Source organism: Python bivittatus, unplaced genomic scaffold (assembly GCF_059951505.1).
Source record: "Python bivittatus isolate LINGU-HERP-01145 unplaced genomic scaffold, Pbiv_v1 ctg000590_np1212, whole genome shotgun sequence".
NCBI lineage: Eukaryota > Metazoa > Chordata > Lepidosauria > Squamata > Pythonidae > Python > Python bivittatus.
Window position 1 is genome coordinate 18,452,914 of NW_028277086.1, and position 27,880 is coordinate 18,480,793.

The window sequence follows — 27,880 nt, forward strand, 5'->3', positions numbered from 1 at the left end:
CTTCAAGGAAGTTGTGCTATTTGGAAATTCAGTGAGAAAAGGATTTCAAACTCCATGACAGACACAGGCTTTCCTCTTTGGGTTCAGGAAAGCAATGGGTGGTGACTAGGAGAGTCTGCAGGAGGAAGGGGGGAAGAGGGGGAAAGGGGTCAAACAAGTCAAGATGGTGTCTCTGGCCACAAAAAAATGAGGCGGAGTTTTGATCATGTGGTTGTGGCCACCATCCTGGCTTTTTTTTATCCCCCCCCCCCTTGATGGTAATATAGGGAGGGAAGGAAAAAGGCATCAGGGAATCTACCAATTACTGCCTTGAAACAACAGAGCATTGAAAGTTATGTGGTCAGTAGCACTGGCTGGCTCTCAAGGATGGAAGGCAGGTTGGTGCTGCTGTGCGAATGTTACGAGCTTGATCTCATGAGCTTAGCCCACAATACATATTAAATCACCAAGGTTATGACTAACCAAGCTCAGCTTATGGTCCTGTCTGTAACTATGATACTAAGCTGTGCACTACAACCACCAATATTTTGATCTAGATATCTGCACTGTTCACTTCCTGAGATTACTTTGTGATTTGTGGGCCATAGTTGAATAAACTAGGGTTCAGCTAAACGTGTCCTGAGAACACACCCCATTCCAGTGTTTCTCAACCTCAGCTACTTTAAGATGTGCGGACTTCAACTCCCAGAATTCCCTCAGCCAGCATGCTGAGGTAAGGGAATTCTGGGAGTTGAAGTCCGCACATCTTAAAGTAGCTGAGGTTGAGAAACTCTAGCCTACATTGCAAGATACGAGTTGTCAAGGTAATCGTATGGAGAGGGATTTCCATAAATCGAGCCGCTGCCCCAGAACCAGCCGAGCCGATGCTTGGGAAAGCGGCGCGTGACCGCCGGCGAAACCGCCCAGGGCTGAAGCTCTCAGTGGAGGAGGATGACGTACGGAAGAGGCGGGAAGAAGGACCTCTATAACGCGCATGCGCAGCTCATGCCTACGGCTAAAGAACCGCCCGGCTCAACCCAACTGCCTAAAGGAGACCAGACAGGCTCGCCCGGTCGCGCGTGCGCACTGAAGGATCGACGTTCTGGCGGCGGCGTGCGTAAGGTCCGCCTTTTCCTCAGCCTCCTGTCCAAGATGGCGGAATACGATCTGACTAACCGCATCGCGCACTTCTTGGACCGGCACCTGGTCTTTCCGCTCCTCGAGTTCCTCTCCGTCAAAGGGGTGAGTGCGGCGACCCTCTAATCCACGACCGGCCGGGACTCGCGGCGGAATCTCCCCGGGAGCCTCGTGGAAGCCGGGCAGGCCCGAGTGAGCCTGGGCCGCCCCCTGTGAGGCGGCGGTTTAGTGAGGCCAGTCGCCGTGTGCGTGGCGACTGAGGTTCGCGAAGGAGAAAGCTCCGGCTCACAAGCGAACCCCAGAGCTGTGACTTTTCCCAAAGCGTATTTGTAGATTTAGTTACCGGATTTGTTCTAAATAGCCGGCTGAGTGGATCTAGGACATCAGGCAGCGCCGGCACTAGGATGGGAGACCACCACGAAATCCCAAGCCCGTTAGGGTGAAATGATACTCTTCCCCTTCCCCTCCCAATCGACATGTTTGTATTGGTGCCAAGGAAACGGATGCAATAAAGCTACCTTTTATTGATGAAGAGGTTTCTTTTGAACTTGGGAGCCATTTCTGTATAATGCAAAGAACGGCTTTTAAAGCTTAGAAAAGGGCCGACTTGAGACCATCTCCTGTGACATGTGGAAGACAAACTCCATTCCAAATTCCCATTTTCCTTAAATAGTAAAGAATCTCATAGTGCGGAAGAGTCCTCTGAATCAGATGCATAAACATGATCCATAGCCAGTTTACAATGGCTGTGCTGGAATACTGTAATTTTAGGTGGTATAAGGTGCTTTTGGTTTTGTTGGAACACATTGCTATGTGCTCTCCCTATGGAATTCTGTGCAAAATTCGTAAACTTAATAGCTGGACACCATCTGAAGTTCTTGGAAGGCGAATGATTTCCAGTTCTAGTGTGTTTTTTGTAAATTGACTTCTATGTAACGCACTCTTAAAATTTTGACAGACTGACATCTTCTGCAACAGTATTTCAGCTGGCAGAGTCTGGAAGAGATGCTATAGAATAGTGGAACAATTAAGAAATTGTTCTAAGAATCATTAGATAATGTTAGATTTAAGCAATAGAACTCTGTATTTTCTTCCGAAATATACTTTGGAGTGTACAAAGACAGAAGCATAGTAACTGTCTGCAACTCTTTAAAGTATATGCTTCATGATCACAGGAAAAGACATGGTTGCTTTAAAGAGTTGGGGACGGGTGCTGTGTTTATGCCCGGGCACGCTCATTTTTGGGAGCTGAATCTGAAGCACTGCACAGCTCTGATAAATACATTGCCATCCTATTATTTCAGTTTTCTAATCCAGTATGTTCGAATGGATTTGCAATTATTGCAATACAATAATATCTATAAAAATCTTAGAACACTAAAACCTGAACAGTTGCCATGAGGCTATAACCAATCAAAATAAAGTGACTGAAGGTCCATCCTTCTCAGTTAAGACTTTTATCTAAAGTTTCATGTGATATGTCATGTAAATACAAAATCTAATGCACATTTCATTCTGAGTTATTTATGTTAAACTGAAAGTATGTTATTTTATTGTTAATAGTATATGCTGTCAGCTGCTTTTTTGAATTGATACATTTATGTATGAATTCAGTGCAAAGACAAATATAAAAATTATGTTTAGAATCAGAACTACATCTTGCATATGGAAATATATCTGAATCAATGCAAAAAGGCTTTCCTATAATGCTTATAGTTTTTACGCGTTACTTAACCACAAGAATATATACTGAAATAGCCATGAAATCTCCAGTATGAGGGCATGGCAGCTCTCTTTCTCTAGTTTGAAAGCTCATATAAGGAAGATGTATACTATAAATTGTCTGTAATGCTATCTTTATCCATCAAAATCTGATTAGCCCTTGTTTTTGGATGCTATTTACAATGTATGCCCCATGTGTTTGAGACTGTATAAATTTTATTCTGTGAAAATGTGTTTTCTTATAAATGTTAACTATATATTTATTTATTGTTTTAATCTATTGTAAGCCGCCCAGAGTCTCCCATTGGGGGGAGATGGGCGGGAATAAGTTTGATAAATAAAATAAAATAAAAATAAATTACATTTGATATAATGATAATGTATTAAACTTGTATGCTGCCCCAGTTCTCAACAAGTCTGGGCGGTTCACAACAATCAAACAAAGAAATTACAATAAAATCAATAAAACTGAAAAATAAAGATAAAGATGGCAAGCATGATGAAGTGAAGGGTCTCTCTCTGGTTTTGATCCAGAAGAATTATTTTCAAAATGCAATCATAATGGATGACTTGAAACTAATAAGTTAAACTGAAACCATGAAACTAATCGCTGAAGTGTCCTGATTTCAAGAATAAGATTGTAGAAATCTGCAAATTGTGCCACCTAGTTAACTCAGAGGTCTGTAAATTGTATGTGGTAGTAGGATGAGTTCTGTACTAAAGGATTTTGATAACTGGCAGGGACCAGTTTTATTAATCTCCGATGTTGCTTCTTTATGTAACGTGGTACTATGGGCCACATCCAGAAATGTCCACAGAGACGTGCAAGGGGTGTCAGAGTAACACTAGCAGCATGGTGGCATCACAACACAAGCCCTGTTTCTTTTCTATACGTGTCACAGATACATGCCCAAAAGGGGCAGAGCTTGTGACACTGCTTTTCAACATTCTGACAAAAGCAGCAGGAGCTGTGGATACTGTTCAGAGTGATGAAATTGAGATGAGCAGCCATATAAATTGAAATAATGACAGACAGACAAACAGATAAAACTGGCTATATCCAAAGTTAAATGACTGCATTTCTGTTCACTCTGTATGATTTCTAATTTCTCTCCTGCTTATTTATGTCCCAAGTCTCTAACCTTCTGGAGCAGATTTAGGGTACCTGAATGAGTATAGGTATCAATAAACTGTTTACTTGGCAGACTGTGAAACTCCTTGGACCAAAGCATACCAAACTAAAGAATGATGTGCTTAAATAAATGTGAAATTAAAGGAAAAGAAATAGGAATTCTTTCACAGACATTATTATTTTTCCAGATATATGATGAAAAGGAACTACTACAAGGAAAACTGGATCTCCTTGATGATACCAACATGGTGGACTTTGCTATGGATGTCTACAGAAATCTTTATTCTGATGATATTCCTCATGGTATGTGATTTGGTTTTAGACAGAACTGTTCCATAATCTCTACTCAGTCTCACAGATTCAAAGAAATGAAAATTCATGAATAAAATTTTGTAGTGAACTTCAAATCAAAAGGCTTAGATTCAAAAGAAATGTAATGTTCTAAAAATGTTCTATTCTATAAATTCTCTTATTTATGTTTTCATCTGCATTTCCATAGTCCCAGTATAGCTCCAGTTGGGTACTTATAATCTGAAATAGGGAAGGAAACCCTCCCATTTAATCCAGATATAGAGACAAAATAAGAGCAGAAGGCTGATTATTCTCCCTTATTTACAGAAAATTGTCTTGTCTCATCCAACACAGTGTCTGAGATGTAAGTGAAGTATACCCATATTTCTGTCTTCTAATCCTGGGAATTTTGTTTTCTTTATGGGAACATAGGGAAAGCCCAAGATTGGGAGAGAGCTGAGCCCTTACTTGCTTCTTATTTGAATGGTTGAAGGAAAATAAGCAGACAAGTAACATATGAGAAATCAGGAAATGCCTTATGCCAACCTTTCCCATCCTGTCAAACATGATGCATCATTAGCTAATATTAACTGAGCATTCATTGCCCAAAATCAGTGTTAACCAGGTGACTCTTCTTTCCTTCCCTGTTGCCCTTAATGACAAGATTCTCCTGAAACTGGGGATAGTTCATTTGTACTGGAATCCTTATCAGGCAAGTCAAACCTTGTATAGCAAATTGGGTGGGAAGACTGCACATTCGCAGAGGTAGAACGTCACTGTGGTTGATAATTCAGTGTTTTCTGGAAACATGTTTCTGTTTTATTTCCCCGATTCTGTCTTCTTTTGGATTAATCACATGTTTTTTGGATTTAACAGTTTGCTCATGTTCTTTTTTCCACTGCACTCATTAAACATATCTAAAGTATTGAGTAATTTTTCTGTATCATTTATAGTTTTAACATTTCCTTTTAATTTCAAACTTCTAAACTATTATAGTCTTCATTTGTTGAACAAGCTGAAGCAGTCTTGTGGAAGAGCAACATTACCACAACTTTGTCCAGTATCTATGGCTTCTGCTAATGCTAGAAGAAATGGATGGAACACAGAAATAAAAAATAAGCTTGGGCTCACAGTCTCAGATTGCTGTAGTTCATAGTTACGACAGAAAACCATGGTTTCACATTGTGGTATCCTTCAAAAGGAAATACAGTAATAGTTCTTTTTTTGAAATGAGTTGTCACATTTTATCAAGCCCAAAATAATAATAATAATAAAAAAAAGCTACATCATGCTTGTATAAATGTACAATGTATCTAATTTGGTATTATATGGTAACCTTACAACTATGATACTTTCTGCTAAAAAATTTTATACATTTATACATTTTATACATTATACATCTTTTAATAAAGTATGGCTAATTAAAGTAGCTGTGAATACTATATGGATATAGTATTATATCCATATGCTTAGAATTATGGCTTGCATAGATCACCTACCATATTTTATTTTTCATCCAGCCTTACGTGAAAAGAGAAACACAGTAGTTGCACAACTACAACTGCTTCAGGAAGAAATGGATCCAATTGTTAAGATGTTTGAGGACAAAGAAACTACACTTCAGATGCAGTCTACTAGGTAATGCTTCTGCATGTGGTCTTCCTTGTTATAAACACCATGAAATACTTGAAGATCTGCTACTTTTCTTCAGTTAAAGCTTTTTCTGCGGGGAAGTGATGCTATTCTCAGCAAACTGCTAGGCTTGTCTACACAAAAGTGAGTCCCATTTAACTGAGCAAGATTCCTCAGTAAATGTGCCTAATGCTTTAGATTAAATCCCTAAGAAAGTACTTCTGTACTAGAAGTAAAATAGGAGATAATGTTCAGTGGATTTTATTTAAATTATGGGATTGATTTAAAGATACACAAGCAATGAAACTAAACTTATGTTTCTGTTCTCCCTTAAGAGTGAAGTAGCTAAGATGAATGCAAAGCAGAGACAATTGAAAATGTTAACAAAACTATTCCTTCAGGAAAGTGAGAAGGGGAAAAGGAGTGAATGGAAAGTTGCTCCCATTTTGTTTTTTATCCACTGCAAGCATATTATTTTCTTTTTCAGAACAAAGCCAGGTGGTGGTGGGGAGGTAGGATTACATTTTCCTATCCCCTGTGCGCTAGCTTCAAATCCAATTTGATTAAAAACTGTCACAATATGACTAATTGTGGTTTGCCGTGTGGGTCAATTGATCATAGTTTAACGTTAAGCATAGCATAGTGTGCTGCATGGACACACTATCTCTGCTTTGAAATTATAGACTTATTATCCATAAAAATTGTATGGAATGAATTATCTTTTAGCAGTGACATTTTAATTTTTTTTTTAAAGTTAACTATCATAATTAACTGTTATTTATTACAGGGACGGTCGGGTGCTGTTTGACTACTTAGCTGAGAAGCATGGTGTATGTATTTACTATTAAATCTATAAGACTGAGTTAAATTTTTATTTTTACCTTGTACTTTAAATGCAGCTTGTGAATCTCATTTAATGAAAAAATGAACAAATATTAGATATTCCTACAATTGTGATTACTTTTTATAAATTAATTATTTGAAATTAAATTATTCTTGATATGGCATATAATAATGTCTATTTAGGAAATTCTCTCAAATTATGGTTAGAAAGTATTAGAATAATTGCTTTCTGGGTAGGCTGTGGATCCAAGTGGCATCCTTTTGGCAATGCAGAGTCTTTCTACTAATTACCCTCACTCAAACTCAGCCCAGTCTTGCACATTAATCTAACTTTTAAAGTATTTAGTGTTTTTTTTTTAAAAAAAATAGGAATCTGCCTATTGATAATGTATGAATCTCAACATTATTACAAATTATTGCAATTCTGAAATGATAATAGTCTTAAAAAAAATCAGAATACAAAATACATTTTAAAGAAACAAGTACCTGTCTTCCATTCCAAAGGTAATCTTCCAAATCTCTATCATTAATCCAGTTTATTATTTAAGGTATTCAGGATTATTCTTGCAAATCCTTTAAACTTAGTGGTAAACCACTTTCCAGGCAGCTTTTTAAAGACTGCTGCAATTTGCAGAAAAATACAGACAGCCTGTTGGAATTCACTTCAAACATTAGTAAATAAGGAGAAGTAGGTAAAGCAAAATAACAGAGGCCCTCTTCCAACAACAGAACATGGACAATTCCCAGATTGAATTATTACCCTAATTTACTGTGCTCTGTTTTCATCCATTTTGAACCAAACAAGGAAAGCTGTCTGTCCAAGGGAGAGACTTGGGTGCCTATTGGCTTGAGAATTCTCCATGAGAATTCAGGCAGCATGTTTGGTTCATTTTTAAGGAAGGTAAATTAGATCCCAGTGTCACTGCCTAGCTGCTTCATATAGTCCTTTTCTGCTAGCAGTGACCGAATAACTTATTGATTATGAGTGTAATTATGTCTCATTCTGGACTTTTGTATAATTAAAGCTCTTTTGTGCACTTGGTAGATTGTCATCTTAGTATTCCAGTGTGTGTCCTAAATGTGCAGCTTAATGAAATGGTTAGCCATATGAAGTGTAAGAGAAGTATAACACTTTTGAACATTTTTTTGTGTAAAAACATCAAGTTTAATAAAGTATAGAATATATTTGAGAGATTCTAAGCTGGCTCATTCATAGTAATACAAACTTACTAATAGGTTTCTACGTTCAGTCTGAAGTAGCAGGACAATGTAACGTGAACATACTATCACTTTTTGCTATCCAATTATGTGTTTTTAAATAAATGTTAAATCTTAAATATTATTAACTTTTTCTTGATACTGCTTATTCTCTGTTTTTCAGTTTAGACAAGAATATCTAGATAGTCTTTATAGATTTGCAAAATTCCAATATAAATGTGGTAATTATACAGCAGCATCAGAATATCTATACTTGTTCAGAGTATTGGTAAGTATCTTTATATTATACTTTTAAATTATAACTTGCCACAAGATCCTCTAGATAGTGGGTGTACAATAATAAATTGTACATGGACTGTAATTTAGGGACATAATTCATATGGGTATGTCTTTAGTTTTGAAGGAATATTGTCATTTTATATATTATAGCAGTGTGTATTTCACTTACTAACTAACTTTAGGTGGCTTATACTTCTAAATACATCAAACTACAATTCATAACATAAATCAGTAAAATCCATATGTTCATCTGCTATATCAGCTAAGTGAGGACCATGGTAGCCTCTTAAGGTCTGTGTGTTTAATTCTTAAGAGCAGTCTGGAAATTTTGTACTTTTAACTTGCCTGAATAGAAGTACTACATTTGCTTTAAATAGAGGAATTTTTTAAAATAAATTGGTGCTTCTATAGTTAACCAAACTAAAGTTTTAAGCTTTAGGAAGCTTGATGGCTATTTTTAAATTTTCATGTTGCAGTTATAAGTTGTCCTGGAAAAAATGTATCTGTGTAATTGTTAAGAGTCAACACTGACTTAATGGCACATAATCAATATAAGTTGATTTCCAAATACATAAATCTAAGGGTTGTGCATGTTTGTAATTGATTCCGAAAAGGTGCTTCAAAGAACACAGGGCCAACTCTTTATAAAGCAGACATATTTTTTCTTGGGATTGTGTGATTGCAAAGAAGAGTGGCATCATGTGGAGTTAAATCAGAAGCACCGTATAGCCCCAATAAGCAACATACTATGCAAACAAGGCAAATACAGATCAGTTGCATGTGCTTATATATGTTCTTAAAGGATATCTCTGTAGATTGGTTGATACATTTCCTTTGACGGTTGTACGTGTGACAAAAATTTGATTTAAACAGATGTGATGATACCTGTGGTGATGTTCTCCTTTACTAGAGGAACTTGTCTATTCCTATTAATGTCCATGTCCTCCCTCCCCATCTCAGACGTGTCAACTTCCTGACTTGTCCATAGCTCATGATTTTTAAATTATCAGAGGGAGGGAAAAACTAAAAGCATAGATTTCCATCTTTTTAGTGTGGTTTATGAATGTGGGTTATTTATTTCTAATATTTTTGGTTTTCTTTTGTTTACTTGCTGAGTTTTTAGTACAGTAAACTCAGTTTATTGGAACTTGGTTTAGCAGACTTTGGATTCAACAGACAAAGTTTCTGATCACATACTGCCCACAATTCATTGACAAAGTTATATTGGGAATAGCATGGAAGATTTATGTCAGTTTCTGTTATTTGTGTCATTATGGAAATGACCTAAATTGGTGCAAATGGTGTTAATAATGTGAATAACATATCTGGATATTTAATGGGTGTTTAGGAGTAGTGGACATCCTATTCACCACCACCACCACCCAAAAAAGATCCAAAGGCCCTACTGTGGCATGGCAGTTTGGCTATGAAAAGAATGTTTAAATTTAAGGAAATAAAGATTATTGGACAATATAGTACCCATAGAACGTATACCTTAATTTTCAGAAAGAAGAAAAGTAATGATTTGTTTGCATAAAGTGAGGTTAATAAAGAGTACAGCTGAATTTAGCAGCTGCTGTTGAGAATTTTTTTTAGAGTTGCTTGGAAATCATTTAAGCTCCAAAAAATTTCAGTTTTGCTGCAATGAACTTCTATTGTTGCCTATTTGACTTATATCGATATTCTGTTAACTTAGCCCTGAAGAGCTTACATAACGTAAAGAGAATGATCATATCACTTGTCCATAATGAAGTCTAATAGCAGATCTAGTATTCTTTTATCCTCTTAGCACAGTAAATGTACTGTGATTGGCTGAATGAATGTTTTATTTTGTTAAGAAATGGAAACCTACATTTTGGAAAATCCAGAGATTCAAATTAATCTTACATAACTTGCTGCAAAAACAGGTTATGTGCAGTGCCAAATAATGCTATATGGAGGTATGTCAAAGAGAAAGATTTGCCATTAGAGACCTTGTGATCTCATAGCAGGAAAAATAGCATTACCTATGTGCATTTAAACATGGATGGATAGATGGTTCCACTATTGTAAAGTTTCTGAAGTGGATCTGTATCAAATTTTAATTTCTTTGGTCTCTCTAGATAAAATATTTAGTCTGTTGAGATGAAAGATTTAACTGTTTTTGCTCAAATATCAAAAGTTTGTGAAAAAATGCTGTTTAGGATAGGTTTAAGCATTGGCTAGTGCTTTTTCTTTTTTACTGCATGATTTCACATCAGTATTATTTGATTTAGTAATGTTATAGTAAACTCAGAAGTTTTATATGTATTTTCCTGATTCCAAAATGGTCTAATGTGGAAGTTGCATGCTTTTTTTCAGTATTTTTTTTTAAAAGAAGTTGGAGAAAATGTAAGAATTTATCAGAAATGATCAGTGACCAAAAGTACACTTTCTGAATGATGTTGTGGCATTAAGCTCTGTTTTGTTGCCCTTACTCAGAATGACGGGAAGGGAGAAACATAAGTAGAATATTACAAGTGCCATTGTATTACATTTTGAGTTGAAAATTCATAATGATCCAATCAGTTAAACAGTTATTGGCTTGTTTTCCTGTCTAGATTTTCTTCATTCTGATTAGGAAATATTTTCAGTAGAGTTGAGGTTTTACTAGTTAAGCTTTAAACCCTTTTAAATTAGTGTGTGAAACCCCAAACTATACTGAAGTATTGTTAATGAAAGGATCGTTATTGCTTGCATTGAAAATCCTGTGCAGAAGCTGTGGCTGCCAATTCTCCAGGCTTTCCTGTTGTTTTAATCTCCAGCTGAATCTGCTTGGAAATGCCTACTGCTGATTGTTTCCTTGAAAATCAAAACTGATTTGCTAAATGAAACACAGCCCATTTTCCCAAAATTGTGGAGCGTGTATGTCAATGGCATATTCTCTCTCTGCTGGTGCCAGCAAGTCTCTAATCAAAATGTTTGACCTAGAGAAATATTAAATTATTGCGGTTATTGTAATCGGATTCACTTATTTAAAACAGGTTCCATCAACAGATAGAAATGCTTTGAGCTCACTCTGGGGAAAGCTGGCATCTGGAATTCTGATGCAGGACTGGGATGCTGCCATGGAAGACCTTACAAGGTTGAAAGAGACAATTGATAATAGTGTGAGTTTGTGTTTGCTTCTCCACATAACAGAGATGGGGGGAAGACACCTAGTGGATGTTGACATATTTAATACCAGTTCATGTTTTCCTCAGATTTTCTTTTATGATTAACAGTGCTCTTCAAAGTCTTCTATTTCAGACAATATTTTCAAGTTTTTGCATGCCTGGAAATGAGCTCAGTCAGTTAATTATTGATGACCCAATCTTAAGTTGATAGAAGGTTGGAGTCCAGCTTTCAGAATTGGAGGCTCAAGAAGCTAGTTACCAGGAGGGTCCAAAACTATAAAAGAAGTATACATAAGAGCACTCTCTGTTCCCATATTGCTTTTGTACTTGGAACAGTATTTGAATTTTTTAGCTACTTACAGAAGCATGCCAAAATACAGTGTGTAGGTAATAATCTGCTGTTATAGGTTGAAATAGAAGGAAGGTAATACGGGAAGAGAGCTCATAACATATTAAATATATATAAACTCAGTTGTAACTTTCAAGATAGACAAGAACTTTGGAATTGAACAGACAAAGTGTGGGTGGAATTAGTAGATCATGGAGAATAAAGTACAGGAACAGGAGAAAAATATGTTTACTTCATCTTTAACTTGTGATTTTACCCTTTCCCACTTTCTGAACCTATGTATAAATCAGAACATATTTTATGGTTGCCTACCTGTTCTTTTATGGATGTGTTAAGCAAAAAGCTGAACTTGGTTTTCCTAACTGAACTATGTTAACACTTTAATTATTAGTTTTAAGTATATACGGTATCCTTTTATATGAATTCTAAGGTTGCTTTGCAATGAAATAATTGCACTTTACTAAAAAAATTTATGTTAGTTTCAGCACTGCAACTAAGCTCTCAGTAAGTTTTCTTCTCCCTGCTCCTTCCTCTGCATGGATTGTATATTTCCCTGAGGATAATACTAAGCCCAGTAGTGTATTTTGTTTCCCTCTGCACCTTGGCTGCTACTTGTTTCAATCCAGGCTGGCCATCTCCATGGGCTACAAACAGCCCAGGCATTAGCACCAGAAATCTAATATTCTGTATCATTATCTTTGTTCTACCTCACCAATGATAGAATGCAGAAAGATGTTATTGATTTTTTTTTTTTTTTTTTTTTTGGCACTGAAGATGCTGATACAACCTCTAACACATTTCTGGAAAATTTCTCAGCATCCTGGACAAACCCCCTAAAAAAAAAAACAACCCTCCACAGAAACAAACCAAAACAGCCTGAAATTAGGCAGTTGTAGGAGCAGAAGACATGCATCAAAGGTGGAAATGGAAGCTAATGCTTTCAAACATTAATGTTTTTGCTGAGGTGGGAACCACTTAAAAGTACCACCACCTAAAATCAGCCATTGTCACCAAATTTTCAGCAGTTCAATCTTATATTAAATGGGAGCTGTAAATGGAGCCGTGAAGCCACTTATGGCTTGTTCTCTCCTGCCATTGAGAAGCTAATAGGAAAAGTGGCTCTTGCAGTAACTACTTGGTATTGGTTTATTTATTTAATAAATGTATATGGCTGCCCATGTCATATACATGACTGGGTGGCTAACAATTAAAAACAAGATAAAAGTAACCACAATTTTAAAAACAACATCAGTGGCATAAACAGCAGCTGAGAACATTCATAACATACATAACATACCACATCAACCATGAAACTGGCTCACACCTAGCGCCAGGGCCCCAGTCTGGATGGCAAAACCAAGTTTTTAACACCTTGTGAAAGACCAGCAGGGTCAGGGGAAGTCTATTCTCAGGGGGATGATATGCTAGAAGGCAAGAGGTTCTGTTCCTGGGTCCCACCAGATGGAATTCTAATGCGGACGGGACCCAGAGCATGCCTCTCCTGCCTGATCTAACAGGATAGGTTGGTTTCAGGTAAGTTAAGTAGAGTAAAATAAGTAAAGCAGTAATAGCCTGTCCTTACAATGAGCAGTATGTTGTATGCGAGCAAAAGAATCTTAGCTTGCAGCAATGTTCTTGGAGCTTTTTGTCACAATTTTAACATTGAGGGTAGAGGATAGATTCAATTAGTTGTTTGCATTTTCTTCAGTTGGGACGTATTGCTTGGTACTGCGGCTATGGGAATAGTTGTAGAAAGAGAATTTGCCATTCAATTGCTTTCTGCCATAGGTGAGTGGCAAATTGTATAACTAGTCTGTTCCAGCCATCTTAGTGAAAGGAGTTCAAAATTGTGATGTTTTTCAATGTTAATTTCGATCTTAATTTGAAATGGGGAAAGGAAGAAGCTAAAAATTTAAGAGATTGGGAAAAAAAGATTCACAAAAAAGCTGTTCTTTACCCCTTTCTCTTCTCTGGACCATCTTGTTGCTCCCAGAGCAGCTTTTCTGGAGCACTGGGATGTACTCCTGAATAACATGGGATCAGACATAGGGAACTGTTAAGAAGTGTGATTGAACGCTGTCGGTTAAGACATTTCTTTAAAGTCTTAGCTTCCAGATCTCAAAAGTACATGCTTTAATAGTTACACAAATACTAATTTTAGAAATCTCTTTTCAGTCTGTCAGCTCTCCACTCCAGGCTCTTCAGCAGAGAACATGGCTCATTCACTGGTCCCTCTTCGTTTTCTTCAACCATATTAAAGGCAGAGATAACATCATTGATCTCTTCCTCTATCAGCCCCAGTGAGTGGTGGTGTACTTACAGACAACAAGGATATAGAAGTTATTCCATACCTGAGCATATTAAAGATTTAATCAAAATATTTGAAGGTTACTGTATTTTTCTCAGATTCTTTAGATCTTGGTAGGAAAGAAATGTTAGGCAAACCCAAGCTCAGTTCAAAGTGTTGTAGAGTAGCCAGTGTTGATGCTTGTTGAGGATTCTAAAAGTTGTAATCCAATTCCTCTGGAGAACATGAGGCTAGGGGAGTGTGTAAAGAGGAATGTGCACCTACCAATTTTACAACATTTGACTTGATTATTGTATATTCTTGAAGTGAAATGTGCTATAATATAAAGCTGTGCATATTTTGAAAATAATTTACAAGTGCTTATGTGAGCACAGCCCCTCTCTGCTATTCATAAAGCAGCCCCTCTTTTTTCAGGCTTCTGGGCAAGCTTGAAAAAGATGCTGCTGCTATAAGGAGGTGACTTTTAATACAACTCTTAAAGTAGCCACATTTTTTTCAGGCTCTCGTAGAAGCCTGGAAAAAGCCAGGCTGTTTAATAAGGAGCAGAGAGGTGCTGTGCTTGGGCAGTTCCAAAGAGCTGCTTCTGAATCACTTTTAAAACATTTTCTATAAACCTGTGGCCGGGCTTAATTTTTATTTTTTTAAGGAGAGAGTAGCTTTTTTTTAATTTAAAAAAAACTGCTACATCTATTTTAGCATAGGGTACACACATATTTCATGTCTCCTACTAGAAGGACTTTTAGCAATAGCAATCAAAGGGGACTTCCAAGAGGTGCACAAATTCAATCTGAGGCCACAGGTTGTCAACAGCATAGTATAAAGTGGTTTGTTCTCTTGAGTAAGTCAGAATGGTTGAGTTTACACATCACACTAACCCAAAACTGAGCAAACCTCATTGTTCCTTAGCATAGTAAGAAACTATGCTAATAGTAATAATAATAGTTATAATAATAACTATATAATTCCAAAGTAAAGGACACTTACTCCTACTAATAATAACAGTAAATAGTAAGGAACACTGGCTAATAGAATATTAATAAACATATGTAGGATCATGCTGAATACATATTTGAATACCTCTGTTCAGGAAACAGGTCAGATTGTTCTTCTCTGTTGATGAGCAGAATTGGTTAAACCCATGTCAATTCTAAAAGCTGCTAACAAAGCATTTCATGGGATACTGCTTTAGAAAAGTGGCTGGGATTAGCAATTGATCTTTGTCTTCTAACTTAAAGCTTTTTGCAATAATGTGATGCAGGAAACAATGAAGGAAGATTACAGGTAAAACCTTTTAGTAGCAGATGTCATAAACATAGAAGATCATTTCTCCTCTGCTTTTGTTACTGAAACTGTATTACATTTAAAGCTATCAATGATTTTAAGGAACACAGGCTATCAATTTCATTGAAATTGGGTAGTGATGTAAGTGTTTCATGAGGTAATGCACTGATTCACTGCCATTGCACTGTGTTCCAAGGGCATATGATTCATCATAAGTTGCGGCCATTATATACAAACAATATGTATGATTTCATTTCTAGATTGAACATAGTCAATTACTATCCTCCAGATAGTTATACTAAATTATTATTATGGCGAGTATTTGAGTCATTTTTCTATCTGTAACTTTGTTTTGCACAATGGCACTGAGCTCATATTTTGTGCCATAATTCATCTGTATAACTTAACTTATAAATGCACACTTATAACCAGTATGCATTTTGTAGCCTCTGGTACTTTGAAGATGTTTGTTAAGCCTTTGAATGGAAATGCAACTTTCTTTAAAATTATTCCAGGGCAGTAGTAACTGTTATGTGTTCTGCATTTTAATTAATTACTTTATCATGGGGTACATCTTTAGGTTCACAGAAAGATTTAGAGTTTCAGTTGAAGTCCAACTTTCTGATTGCTACCTTTCTAAAAAAAGAAAATCTGTTTCAGGGACTTCCCATCCCTGTTCAGTGGTCTCTTCTTTAATCTCAAAATGGCCTTTCTTTGGCAAGCATAAATATGTAAATAAATGTTGGGATTTTCTGGGTTCACAGTGATTAATTACATTCCAATTATTTGTTATCTTAATAATATTTTGTTTGTTCAGGTATATCAATGCAATTCAGACAATGTGCCCACATATTCTTCGATACCTGACTACAGCTGTGATAACAAACAAAGATGTTAGAAAACGAAGGCAGGTATTGAAAGACTTAGTCAAGGTTATTCAGCAGGTAAGGAATATGTAAGTTTAACAGTCAGTTACTGTGGTTGCTCAAGGTTTGTTTTAAGAAGCCAGCTTGTTTAACAGAAAATAAAACTTGGAGTGTGTATGCTGTAGGCAAATAAAAACTTATCTTTAGTGTATTCTTAATCAAAGGGAATGTTAAATTTACAGCATTTGTATTAAAGGTAATACGTTGGTTTAAGTGAATTTCAGGGGCACATGTACCATTGAAAATGCATTTAGTTACATACATTTTGGACAGGTGAACTAAACCAAAAGATGGAAGCTAAGGAAACCATTTAATGTGTGTGGGGACCATCAAAAAAATAAATAATTAAGAGTGGCTCCAAGGTGCCTCAGAAATTGTACTGTCCGATTTGAGCCTCTCTCACCCCCCAATGAAGTCTTTCTCTATGTCTCTTGTCTTCTTAGCAATGCATATTTAAAAAAGAGATAATTTTTGGGTTGAAGACTCAAGTCCTAAGTGGAGGACTTCTGGCATTCTTACTGTCCTAATTCAATTAAATTAGTCCTAGTTTATGTAATAATTATGATTTGTTTCAGTTTACACTTACCTTGAGAGCCAGTTTGATGTAGCAGTTAAGGCATCAGGCCAGAAACTGGGAGACTGTGAGTTCTAGTCCCGCCTAGTCACAAAGCCAGCTGGGTGACCTTGGGCCAGTCTCTCAGCCCTAAGAAGGAGGCAATGGCAAACCACTTCTGAAAAATCTTGCCAAGAAAACTACAGGGATTTGTCCAGGTAGTCTCTGAGAATTGGACATGATTGAACAGATCTAAAAAAAAAAAAGCATTTACCTTACACCAACCGTCCCAATTTAGTGCTCCCTCCAGATATATCTCCATATAACTCCTCTTATTCCTAGAAGCATGTTCATAGATGTACTGAGTGTCAAATAATGCTTCTTGTGATCAAACACATCCAGAGGGGACACTAGGTTGCAAAACAGTAATATTCCACATTTTTATAGTAAGCAGCACTGGATGATGATGATGATGATGATGATGATGATGATGATGATGATGATATACTAAATTTATATGTCGCCCAACTCACAGTGACTCTGGGCGATTTACAAATTGTTAAAAGCATTTAAAAACAAGTAACAATATAAAAAACACAAAAACAAAACAAAGGGACAGAGATGGAAACAAGGGTTATAATAATAATTAATATAAAAGTGTCAGGCCCAGCCCAAGGACAACAGGGAACCAGTCCAGTTGAGTTCAGTTCCTTTATTTGCTTACACCATATAGACAGAATCTTGCCAGACTAAATCTATACTACAGCAACTAGTGGATATACCCTGGGGAATTCTAGGGAGTGGCTATTCTGAACCTCTTACTCTTCCCATGCTCCCCCTGCAAACTGTGTTGCCTCTTGCCTCCTCCCCCCTCCTGGAATGCACCCCCTCCTTCCTGATAGCCGTGCTCTCCACCACATGATCCTCCCCTTCGTGGATACATTCCATCACAAAAAGGGATAATAAAAGGAATATAAATTATTATCATTTATAGAAGTAACTTGCCTGCAATGGATTGTCAGAAGAAAGACGGAGAGGCTATTTTCCTCCTGCATCAGCCTACTTTTTATCCAGGAATGTAGAGGGTTTTTTTAAATCTAACTTGCACAAAATGTTCTGTTGCTATTGATACCAGGCCATTGTTTAAACATAACAAAAGCTAAGTAGGATCATAAGGTAGAAGACCACTGGAAAATAATAATAATAATAATAATAATAATAATAATGATGATGATGATGATGATGATAGTAATAGTAGTAGTAGTAGTAGTACTGTACAACAACATAAAAAATTGTGGAACAAGATACTGGAAAACCACTTCTGTATGGTTTCCAGGAAAACTACATGGAGGAAAAGTTCATGATGTCACCATACTCGAAGAACAGTTCAATTCATTACAAAGATAACATTGCCATCCAGAATCATGAATTTGAGATGGTGGCCATATAAATGGAAATAATAAATAATACAAATATAATTTAAAACAAAGAACAAATATTTAAAATGTGTGATTTTAATTGAGCAGAGGTATATAATTAAGTACAATCTGTACTTAAAGCCATGCTGATAAATGCAAGCCTTTGTATGCTAATATCTCTTAAACAATGAATACATACCAAACCTCACTATAAATGTTTGTAAGGGCATTATAAATGTTCATATTTAATGTCACTTTTATAATGGCCATTTTATTTTAGCAGTACTTTAAAACTTTCACTTGTTTTGTTACAAACCATTTTGCTATAAATCATATGGGCACTGAATATTTTACATATATTCTTACTTCACTGTACAACTTCTCTTAAAATATGCAGGAATCTTACACCTACAAGGATCCAATAACAGAATTTGTAGAATGTTTGTATGTGAACGTTGACTTTGATGGAGCTCAAAAAAAGCTGAGAGAATGTGAATTGGTAAGAATCTTTAAAAAAAGAATGTTAACATTTAAAAGCCAGAAAATATTCACAAGTTATATTTTTTCTGGACATAGATATATGTTTGAACAGTTGTGGAAAACAACAATTAACATTTAAGGTCATTGAAATCAAGAGGGAATTGTTTAAAATTGAAAACATTTATCTTATAACAAAAAAGCATATAGTTTGAACAGTTAAATTCTGAAACCAAACCAGTAGCTGTCTGTATTTAAATTTGAGGTTAGTGCAGTTTTCTTATAGTGTTAAATTGCTTTAGCTAAGACTATGTGAATAGGCATCTCTGAAGCTCAGTAGTATAATGTTTGTCTAGATTTTTCTTATTCCTTTCCCAGACGAGGGGAAGATGGCGCAGTATGGTTTGCTTACCATATGCAATGTATTTTGAGTTTTGGGGAATTCTGATAGGTTTTGCGTATTTGAGGCCCATTGTCATTTAAATAAGGTACTTGCTTACAAGTACTCCATATAATCTTAGTTCCCCCATTGCTCTGCCCCTGTCTGAAAATACATTGTGTGTTGTCTTTCAGGTTCTTGTGAATGACTTCTTCTTGGTGGCGTGTCTTGAAGACTTCATTGAGAACGCACGACTCTTTGTATTTGAGACTTTCTGCCGGATCCACCAATGCATCAGCATAAAGTAAGGGAACTTGAAGGACAGTAGAAATCTTAATTTCTAAAATCAGATAAATCATAATATTATGAAGATACTTAATTAGTAACTGAACTGTCAGAAAGGAAGAATCAGTGTACTCAAAATCAACATGATTTTAGTTTAAAAAGTTATACTTTATGTTTTGCTTTATATGTGATCTAAACTTCAAATTCCACATAGCTTAATGCTATCTGACAGAAATAGTGTATTTCTCCTCAGATATCAAATAATGTTTTGTGAATATTGTGGAATCCTGTATTCCTACATAGCAAATAGAAAATTGTGAAGGCAAGAACATTCTCTGCACATATGTATCCATAGCTATAATGAGCGCATACACATAAGATCAGTAGATGCTACAGTCCCTACAGCATTTCTTTTGGGCTCTTATTCTCACAGACAGCACTGCAGTTCTTTTTAAGTGAGGGCAATCTGGTATTCCAGAAATATTTTGGACTGACAGTTTTATATTGACCATGCTGGCTGGATTGCTCCAGGTTGATGCCCAGAACATGACAAGCACCAGATTGCTTAACCCTGGTGTACTCTATCTTTTGTCCAGAAAGTATATGGGCAAGGATGACTTACTCACAGGGCAAATGAACAGCATAATGGCTTAAATATAGGATATGCAAAAACTGGGGCGGATGGGGGACTTGTATAGCTAATACCAAATGAGTTATTTTGTGATCATTAGTCCATGCTGCATTGAGTTACTCTTTATAAAGCACTAAATTAAGCTAAGAGATCTAATTTGGTGTGTTGGTTAAAGGCACTGGGCTGGAATCCGGGAGACCTTGAATTTTAGTCCTGCCTTAGGCATAAAGCCAGTTGAGTCACTTCGGGCCAGTCGCTTTCTCTCAGCCCAAGAAAGAAAGAACAAGATTACAGATTTAATAAACTGAAGTATTTTAAAATAGATAGCCAGAAAGGCAATATATAATACTTAAATTGAAGGTACATAGAGATTGCATTGGAGAACTATTAAAATAGAGACTCTAGTGTTGCCTGTTGGCCATGTTTCAGATAAAAAACAGCAATCTTTACTGAAGCCTAGAAGCTAACAAAAATAAGCTTTATACTTCTCAAATTAGTAGAAAACTAAAAGAAATGCCAAGAAGTTGTTAGAAAGCCACAGGAAATGCCATCTGCACAAAGTATGTTAATAGGGCAACAAATGCTGTCTCATATTGTAAAGATCAAGATATTGGAATAAGTTTAGTCATGAAGTAACATCTTTATAAGTCTGATCCAATAGTTAAAAGCCTTCTGTTGAAATTCTTAGGTCTCAGAACAAGCAATTTCATAAAGCACATCAAAGTGATTTCTATCTAATGCTTTATTGCTTGAATTAATACAAAACCTTCCTTAGAGCAATTTGTTCACCAAAAGCAAGATGGACATTCAGCAAATGGAAGAAAGTTTAGAGAGGTTTCTTATATGGCTGAAACTGTCTGGTCATCCTACCAAAACAAATTCTTTCATTTCTTGGGAGTATATATTTTTTAATTATTTTATTTATTTATTTATTTATTTACATTTAAATGCATTAGCTGCCCAACTCCCATGGGGTCTGGGCAGCAACCATATACAGTGGGGCAAAAAAGTATTTAGTCAGCCACCAGTTGTGCAAGTTCTCCCACTTAAAAAGATGAGAGAGGCCTGTAATTTTCATCATAGGTATACCTCACCTATGAGAGACAAAATGAGAAAAAAAATCCAGAAAATCACATTGTCTGATTTTTAAAGAATTTATTTGCAAATCATGGTGGAAAATAAGTATTTGGTCACCTACAAACAAGCAAGATGTCTGGCTCTCACAGACCTGTAACTACTTCTTTAAGAGGCTCCTCTGTCCTCCACTCGTTACCTGTAGTAATGGCACCTGTTTGACCTTGTTATCAGTATAAAAGACACCTGTCCACAACCTCAAACAGTCACACTCCAAACTCCACTATGGCCAAGACCAAAGAGCTGTTGAAGGACACCAGAAACAAAATTGTAGACCTGCACCAGGCTGGGAAGACTGAATCTGCAATAGGCAAGCAGCTTGGTGTGAAGAAATCAACTGTGGGAGCAATAATTAGAAAATGGAAGACATACAAGACCACTGATAATCTCCCTCGATCTGGGGCTCCATGCAAGATCTCACCCCATGGGGTCAAAATGATCACAAGAATGGTGAGCAAAAATTCCAGAACCACATGGGGGACCTAGTGAATGACCTGCAGAGAGCTGGGACCAAAGTAACAAAGGCTACCATCAGTAACACACTACGCTGCCAGGGACTCAAATCCTGCAGTGCCAGGCGTGTCCCCCTGCTTAAGCCAGTACATGTCCGGGCCTGTCTGAAGTTTGCTAGAGAGCATTTGGATGATCCAGAAGAGGATTGGGAGAATGTCATATGGTCAGATGAAACCAAAGTAGAACGTTTTGGTCTAAACTCAACTTGTCGTGTTTGGAGGAGAGAGAATGCTGAGTTGCATGCAAAGAACACCATACCTACTGTGAAGCATGGGGGTGGAAACATCGTGCTTTGGGGCTGTTTTTCTGCAAAGGGACCAGGATGACTGATCTGTGTAAAGGAAAGAATGAATGGGGCCATGTATCGTGAGATTTTGAGTGAACACCTTCCATCAGCAAGGGCATTGAAGATGAAACGTGGCTGGGTCTTTCAGCATGACAATGATCCCAAACACACCGCCCGGGTAACGAAGGAGTGGCTTCGTAAGAAGCATTTCAAGGTCCTGGAGTGGCCTAGCCAGTCTCCAGATCTCAACCCCATGGAAAACCTTTGGAGGGAGTTGAAAGTCCGTGTTGCCCAGCGACAGCCCCAAAACATCACTGCTCTAGAGGAGATCTGCATGGAGGAATGGGCCAAAATACCAGCAACAGTGTGTGAACACCTTGTGAAGACTTACAGAAAATGTTTGACCTCTGTCATTGCCAACAAAGGATATATAACAAAGTATTGAGATGAACTTTTGATATTGACCAAATACTTATTTTCCACCATGATTTGCAAATAAATTCTTTAAAAATCAGACAATGTGATTTTCTGGATTTTTTTCCCCATTTTGTCTCTCATAGTTGAGGTATACCTATGATGAAAATTACAGGCCTCTCTCATCTTTTTAAGTGGGAGAACTTGCACAATTGGTGGCTGACTAAATACTTTTTTGCCCCACTGTAGTCTCATTATAATCTGTGGCCTTCTTCATAAACTTCACCTGTAGGATAACATCTCATTTGGTTTTCACAATACATAATAAGATCCATGAGCTATCCTGGTTTCTCTAAAAGTTTGGGTAGACCATTGGACTGTCTTAAAATAAATTGGATGGGCAACAAGATCTGTTTGTTGAGTTACAAAATAATATCTGCTTGTATTTATGGCTACCCCACCTTTTTATTTTGCATAGTTTATTTGGCTAAAAAAATACAAGATTCCACTACAGGTCTTAAAGTATCCTATTACAGATTTGAAAACAAGTAATAATAGCTCTCCTTTAAGGCATGTCAGCTAGGCCACTTTTCTTTATGTTACATTTAGAAATTCTAGATTATATTTTAAAAATTCTATTTTATGTTTTAATCTAGATTTTCTGGGAAACAAAATTTTGGTACATGGGAACTTTGGTTTTCCATCTTTCTGGTTGATGCTGGGCCATGATCCAAAACAAAACTGGCAGCAATGTAGGAATTCTGAAATATTTTTAGTTGCACAGCACAATATCAGTATGATTCCAACCTAGGAAGTAGTGCAAAGATCAAAACAAGAACATAATTCTATTAACTATTTTTTTTTTATTTCTCCCTTTCCTCAGTATGTTGGCAGATAAACTAAATATGACTCCTGAAGAAGCTGAGCGATGGATTGTGAACTTAATCAGAAATGCAAGGCTAGATGCCAAGATAGATTCAAAATTGGTAGGCTCTGTATAACACACTAATCTGATTTAAAGTGAACTCTTAAAACTCATTAGCTACTAGAATAAGAAGTGCTTCTGTAGTTTCTCTTCTCTCCGTATACAGTCATGTGAAAAAGAAAGTACACCCTCTCTGAGTTCTATGGTTTTACGTATCAGGACATAATAAAAATCATCTGGTCCTTAGCAGTTCTCAAAAATAGGGAAATACAACCTCAGATGAACAACAACACATGATATATTACACCATGTCATCATTTATTTTACAAAAAGAAAGCCAAAATGGAGAAGCGGTGTGTGAAAAACTAAGTACACCCTTACTGCTTCCATAGGTATAAAGAGGCTAAGTAACAACCAGGTGCTGCTAATCAAAAGCCCTTGATCAACTGCTCATCAGCAAGTGGGATTACCTCTATAAAAGCCGAAGTTTTAGGAGTTTGCTGGTCTTGAGCACTGGGGTTTGTGTTAACATGATGCCAAAGAGTAAAGACATCAGCAATGATCTTAGAGAAGCAATTATTGCTGCCCATCAATCTGGGAAAGGTTATAAGGCCATTTCCAAACAATTTAAAGTCCATCATTCTACAGTGAGGAAGATGATTCACAAGTGGAAAACATTCAAGACAGTTGCCAATCTTCCCAGGAGTGGATGTCCCAGCAAATTCACCCCAAGACCAGACCGTGCAATGCTCAGAAAAATTGCAAAAAATCCAAGAGTTACATCACAGACTCTACAGGCCTCAGTTAGCATGTTAAATGTTAAAGTTCATGACAGTACAATTAGAAAAAGACTGAACAAGTATGGTTTGTTTGGTAGGGTTGCCAGGAGAAAGCCTCTTCTCTCTAAAAAGAACATGGCAGCATGGCTTAGGTTTGCAAAGTTGCATCTGAACAAATAATAAGACTTCTGGAACACTGTCCTTTGGACAGATGAGACCAAAGTGGAGCTGTTTAGCCATAATGCACAGCGCAACATTTGGTGAAAACCATACCCAGCACATCAGCCCAAACATCTCATACCAACCGTCAAGCATGGTGGTGGTGGTGGGGTGATGATTTGGGCTTGTTTTGCAGCCACAGGACCTGGGCACCTTGCAGTCATTGAGTCAACCATGAACTCCTCTGTATACCAAAGTATTCTAGAGTCAAATGTGAAGCCATCTGTCTGACAGCTAAAGCTTGGCCGACATTGGGTCATGAAACAGGACAATGATCCCAAGTACACCAGCAAATCTACAACAGAATGGCTGAAAAAGAAAAGAATCAAAATGTTGCAATGGCCCAGTCAAAGTCCAGCCCTCAACCCAATTTAAATGCTATGGCAGGACCTCAAGGGAGATGTGGATAAACAAATGCCCACAAACCTCAATGAACTGAAGCAATGTTGTGGAAGATTTTTGGCCCACTCTTCTTTACAATGATATGAGGGACTGATAAAGTCATGCAGAAAACAATTACTTCAAGTTATTGCTGCTAAAGGTGGTTCTGCAAGCTATTGAATCATAAGGTGTACTTACTTTTTCACATATGGGTTGTCCATTTTGGCTTTATTTTTGTAAAATAAATGATGACATGGTATAATATGCCATGTGTTGTTCATCTGAGGTTGTATTTCCCTACTTTTGAGAACTGCTAAGGATCATATTATTTTTATGTCCTGATAGTAAAACCATAGAACTCAAAGAGGATGTACTTTCTTTTTCACATGATTCTATGTGTATTTGATTCTGAGATGACTAGTATACAGTACCATCCTAAGATGAATATGAAGTGAAGGCTTTGGATGATTTAGAAAGTAATACGTAAAATACATAAGTATTATCTCCATAAAGGAAATTATCCGTTAACCAAGAACCTCAAAATTATGTTGCTAAAATTTGGCAACAAAATGACCATGTTTGGGCTATATAGTTTCAGGGTGTTTAGTTTGGGAGGGAAGGCAGAAATGGAAATGGATTGCCACATGAAGGCTGCCCATTCCATTCCCAGATGTATTTTTTGATGAATTTACGGTCAAAGCTCCAAAGGAAACCAGATACAGAATAAAATAATAAAGTGAATTAATGTATTGGGGAGAGGGAAGCAAAGATGATGGCAAATACTAAAACTTATTGATCTAGTTCCTGTCACATTTTTTCCCTTAAACTGAGGAATCATCTAAGCTGTAGTTTGAAAATTTGTGATTACTGATTAGTACTGGAAAATTTAAGGTACAATGTACTAATTTACCAAGGATAGTTTAGGTAGTAATTTCTACCCATAAAAATCTATAAACCCACCCGTTTTGAATGTAAGCTCTGTTAAGTGTACAGCCTGTAATAACTTTTGGAGATAATATATTTATGGGTTTTCTTTAAGGGCCATGTGGTTATGGGGAACAATGCAGTATCTCCTTATCAGCAAGTGATTGAAAAAACCAAAAGTTTGTCTTTCCGGAGTCAGATGCTGGCTATGAATATTGAGAAAAAACTAAACCAGGGTAGTAGGGCTGAGGTAAGCAATCTTTTTAAAAATATTGAATGCAAAAGAAGAAGAATACAGTCTATAAGGAGAAATTTGGTCCAGTTATTATCCTCAGTAATTCAAAGACACATGAGTAGATATTTCAGAAAGTTCAGGTGAATAGTTGAACTAGATTAATTAATATAAGCAAAGTAAGGAAGTTGTGTATCCTCAAAGACCAATATATGCCTCAAAGACCAAAGTATACTGACAAAATATTAGCAGTGTAGGTCTTCAAAATGGAGAACTTACTAAAAGTGTAGTATCTCATTAAGGGTGTTCAATTTATCAATGACTTGTCTACCCTTTAACTCTCTTCCAGAGTAGAATATACCTAAGGAAATATATCTAGAATTAAACCCCATACTTACCATATAGGGAGACAAAGTGTCCATTCTTCCCCCGTCCCTGCTGAAAACCCTGGGTGCCTTGAAAGATTAGTTTTAAGTTTAGCTGTTTCTTAGGATAGGGGAATTTAGGTGTGTGTGTGTTTGGTTTCCACCATTCTCTTCCCTTGCATTTGCCCGTGCTGCTACTCCTTTTTTATCCCATCTCAGCTGAGCTTGTTTTTGCCAATTCTGATGGAAAGGAGGAAGGAGAATGTATGTTGATGTAGTAGGTGCTGTATTTCCACATATAAGGATAGTTTGCATGTGTGAGAGAGTATTTCCATTATAAATAGTATGCAGATAAGTATTAGTTGATTTTACACATGTGATTATCTTATTTTATAGGGAATTGATTTTAATGTAAGTATTAATTCAATTAGTATAAACTTTATCCTGGGCTGGCCATATTTAGAGACTGTTGCATATTTGTACACATATATATGCACATCTTTATTTGCTTGAGGAAAGAGCAGGATCGGTTTCAGGTGGAATTAACAGCCCTGAGTTTAAAAAGTAGAAGCTGGTCATTGTGGAGGAATTTTGTCTGTATTTATTTTTTACACCTACTCTTCCTTTTTGTGGGGATTCTCTTATATTCAAGGTTTTCTTCTCTTGGGAAAAATATGGTACTGTCTGATACATAAAGCCAAGGTTCTCTGTAGCTGTGTTTATATTTATTTCATTAATTAGGAATATAAGACATACCGTGTTCTAATTTTCCTTTTTTTTTTTTTAAAGGCACCTAACTGGGCTACTCAAGATTCCAGCTTCTACTGAAATGCTTCTAGAAGCAAAAGACAACTCTCATTTGATAAGGATTTCAATTATGTGCTGTTTTGAAGGGGTGATAATTATGTGAACTTTGCAGTACATATTATTCAGAATAAAACTGGCTACTTTTAATTGGTTGACTATCTTTAATTGGATTTGTGAAAAGCTTTTATTCAGGTCAGCAAAACTAGTGATTTCTTGAAAGCTTAAAAAAATCTAATTTAAATTTAAAAGAGTTACTTAAACTTCAACTATGAAAAGCCCCTCCAGAACTATTTAAAAACATTCATGTTTAAACATTGCTAATAGAGTATATTAAGGATTTTTCTCCACACTTCAAGTTAAAATGGCATCCATTATTTTCTGTCAAGGGCAGTCTTGACTTAGAGGTAATCTTTAAGGTTTCATGAAGAGCAAGGCTGAAGCAAGGCCTGGATGAGACTATAGCCAGAAATAAGTGGCAATGTCCATTTTTGTTTAGACATCCAACTTTGTGACACCATCTTTTTTTGTTTGCTTTTCCAGTAGCTTGGAAGAAGCGGTCTTGTTAAAGGTTCTGAATTTCATTGGTTGAAATTGGAAGAAGATATATCACTGCGATATATCTTCTCCAAAGATGAATTTATTGTGTTTTCTTCCCCATAGAAATCAACAGTACATATCAGGTTATTGAAACTATCATTAAACTACTGTAAGTAGGAAAAGTATGTGTCCTAAATATTTATAATTTCTACTTTTAAGATGGTTTTGTTTAATTACAGTCATTACAACTTTAAAAAGAAATAAAATATTAATAGTAGCACAACAAAGCATTGCTTTTAATGTAAAAATGATAGAATAAAGTCAGTGAGTATGGTGAGTGAATGATTAAGTATAGAAAAATAAATTGAGAGTACTTCTGTCAATAATGTG

At 36.5% G+C, this 27,880-nt stretch overlaps 1 protein-coding gene across 1 annotated transcript; it reads left to right on the forward strand.

The window, feature by feature from the left end:
- Positions 1-1,063: 1,063 nt before the first annotated feature.
- EIF3E (eukaryotic translation initiation factor 3 subunit E) lies at positions 1,064-27,100 on the forward strand. The gene is made up of 13 exons (XM_007427423.3): positions 1,064-1,221; positions 4,159-4,273; positions 5,782-5,899; positions 6,681-6,723; positions 8,118-8,222; positions 11,236-11,361; positions 13,892-14,016; positions 16,123-16,249; positions 18,600-18,701; positions 19,253-19,362; positions 23,205-23,307; positions 25,665-25,799; positions 26,936-27,100. Exons 1-13 carry the CDS (start codon positions 1,132-1,134, stop codon positions 26,972-26,974), a joined length of 1,338 nt encoding a protein of 445 aa, XP_007427485.1. The 5' UTR covers positions 1,064-1,131; the 3' UTR covers positions 26,975-27,100.
- Positions 27,101-27,880: the final 780 nt, after the last annotated feature.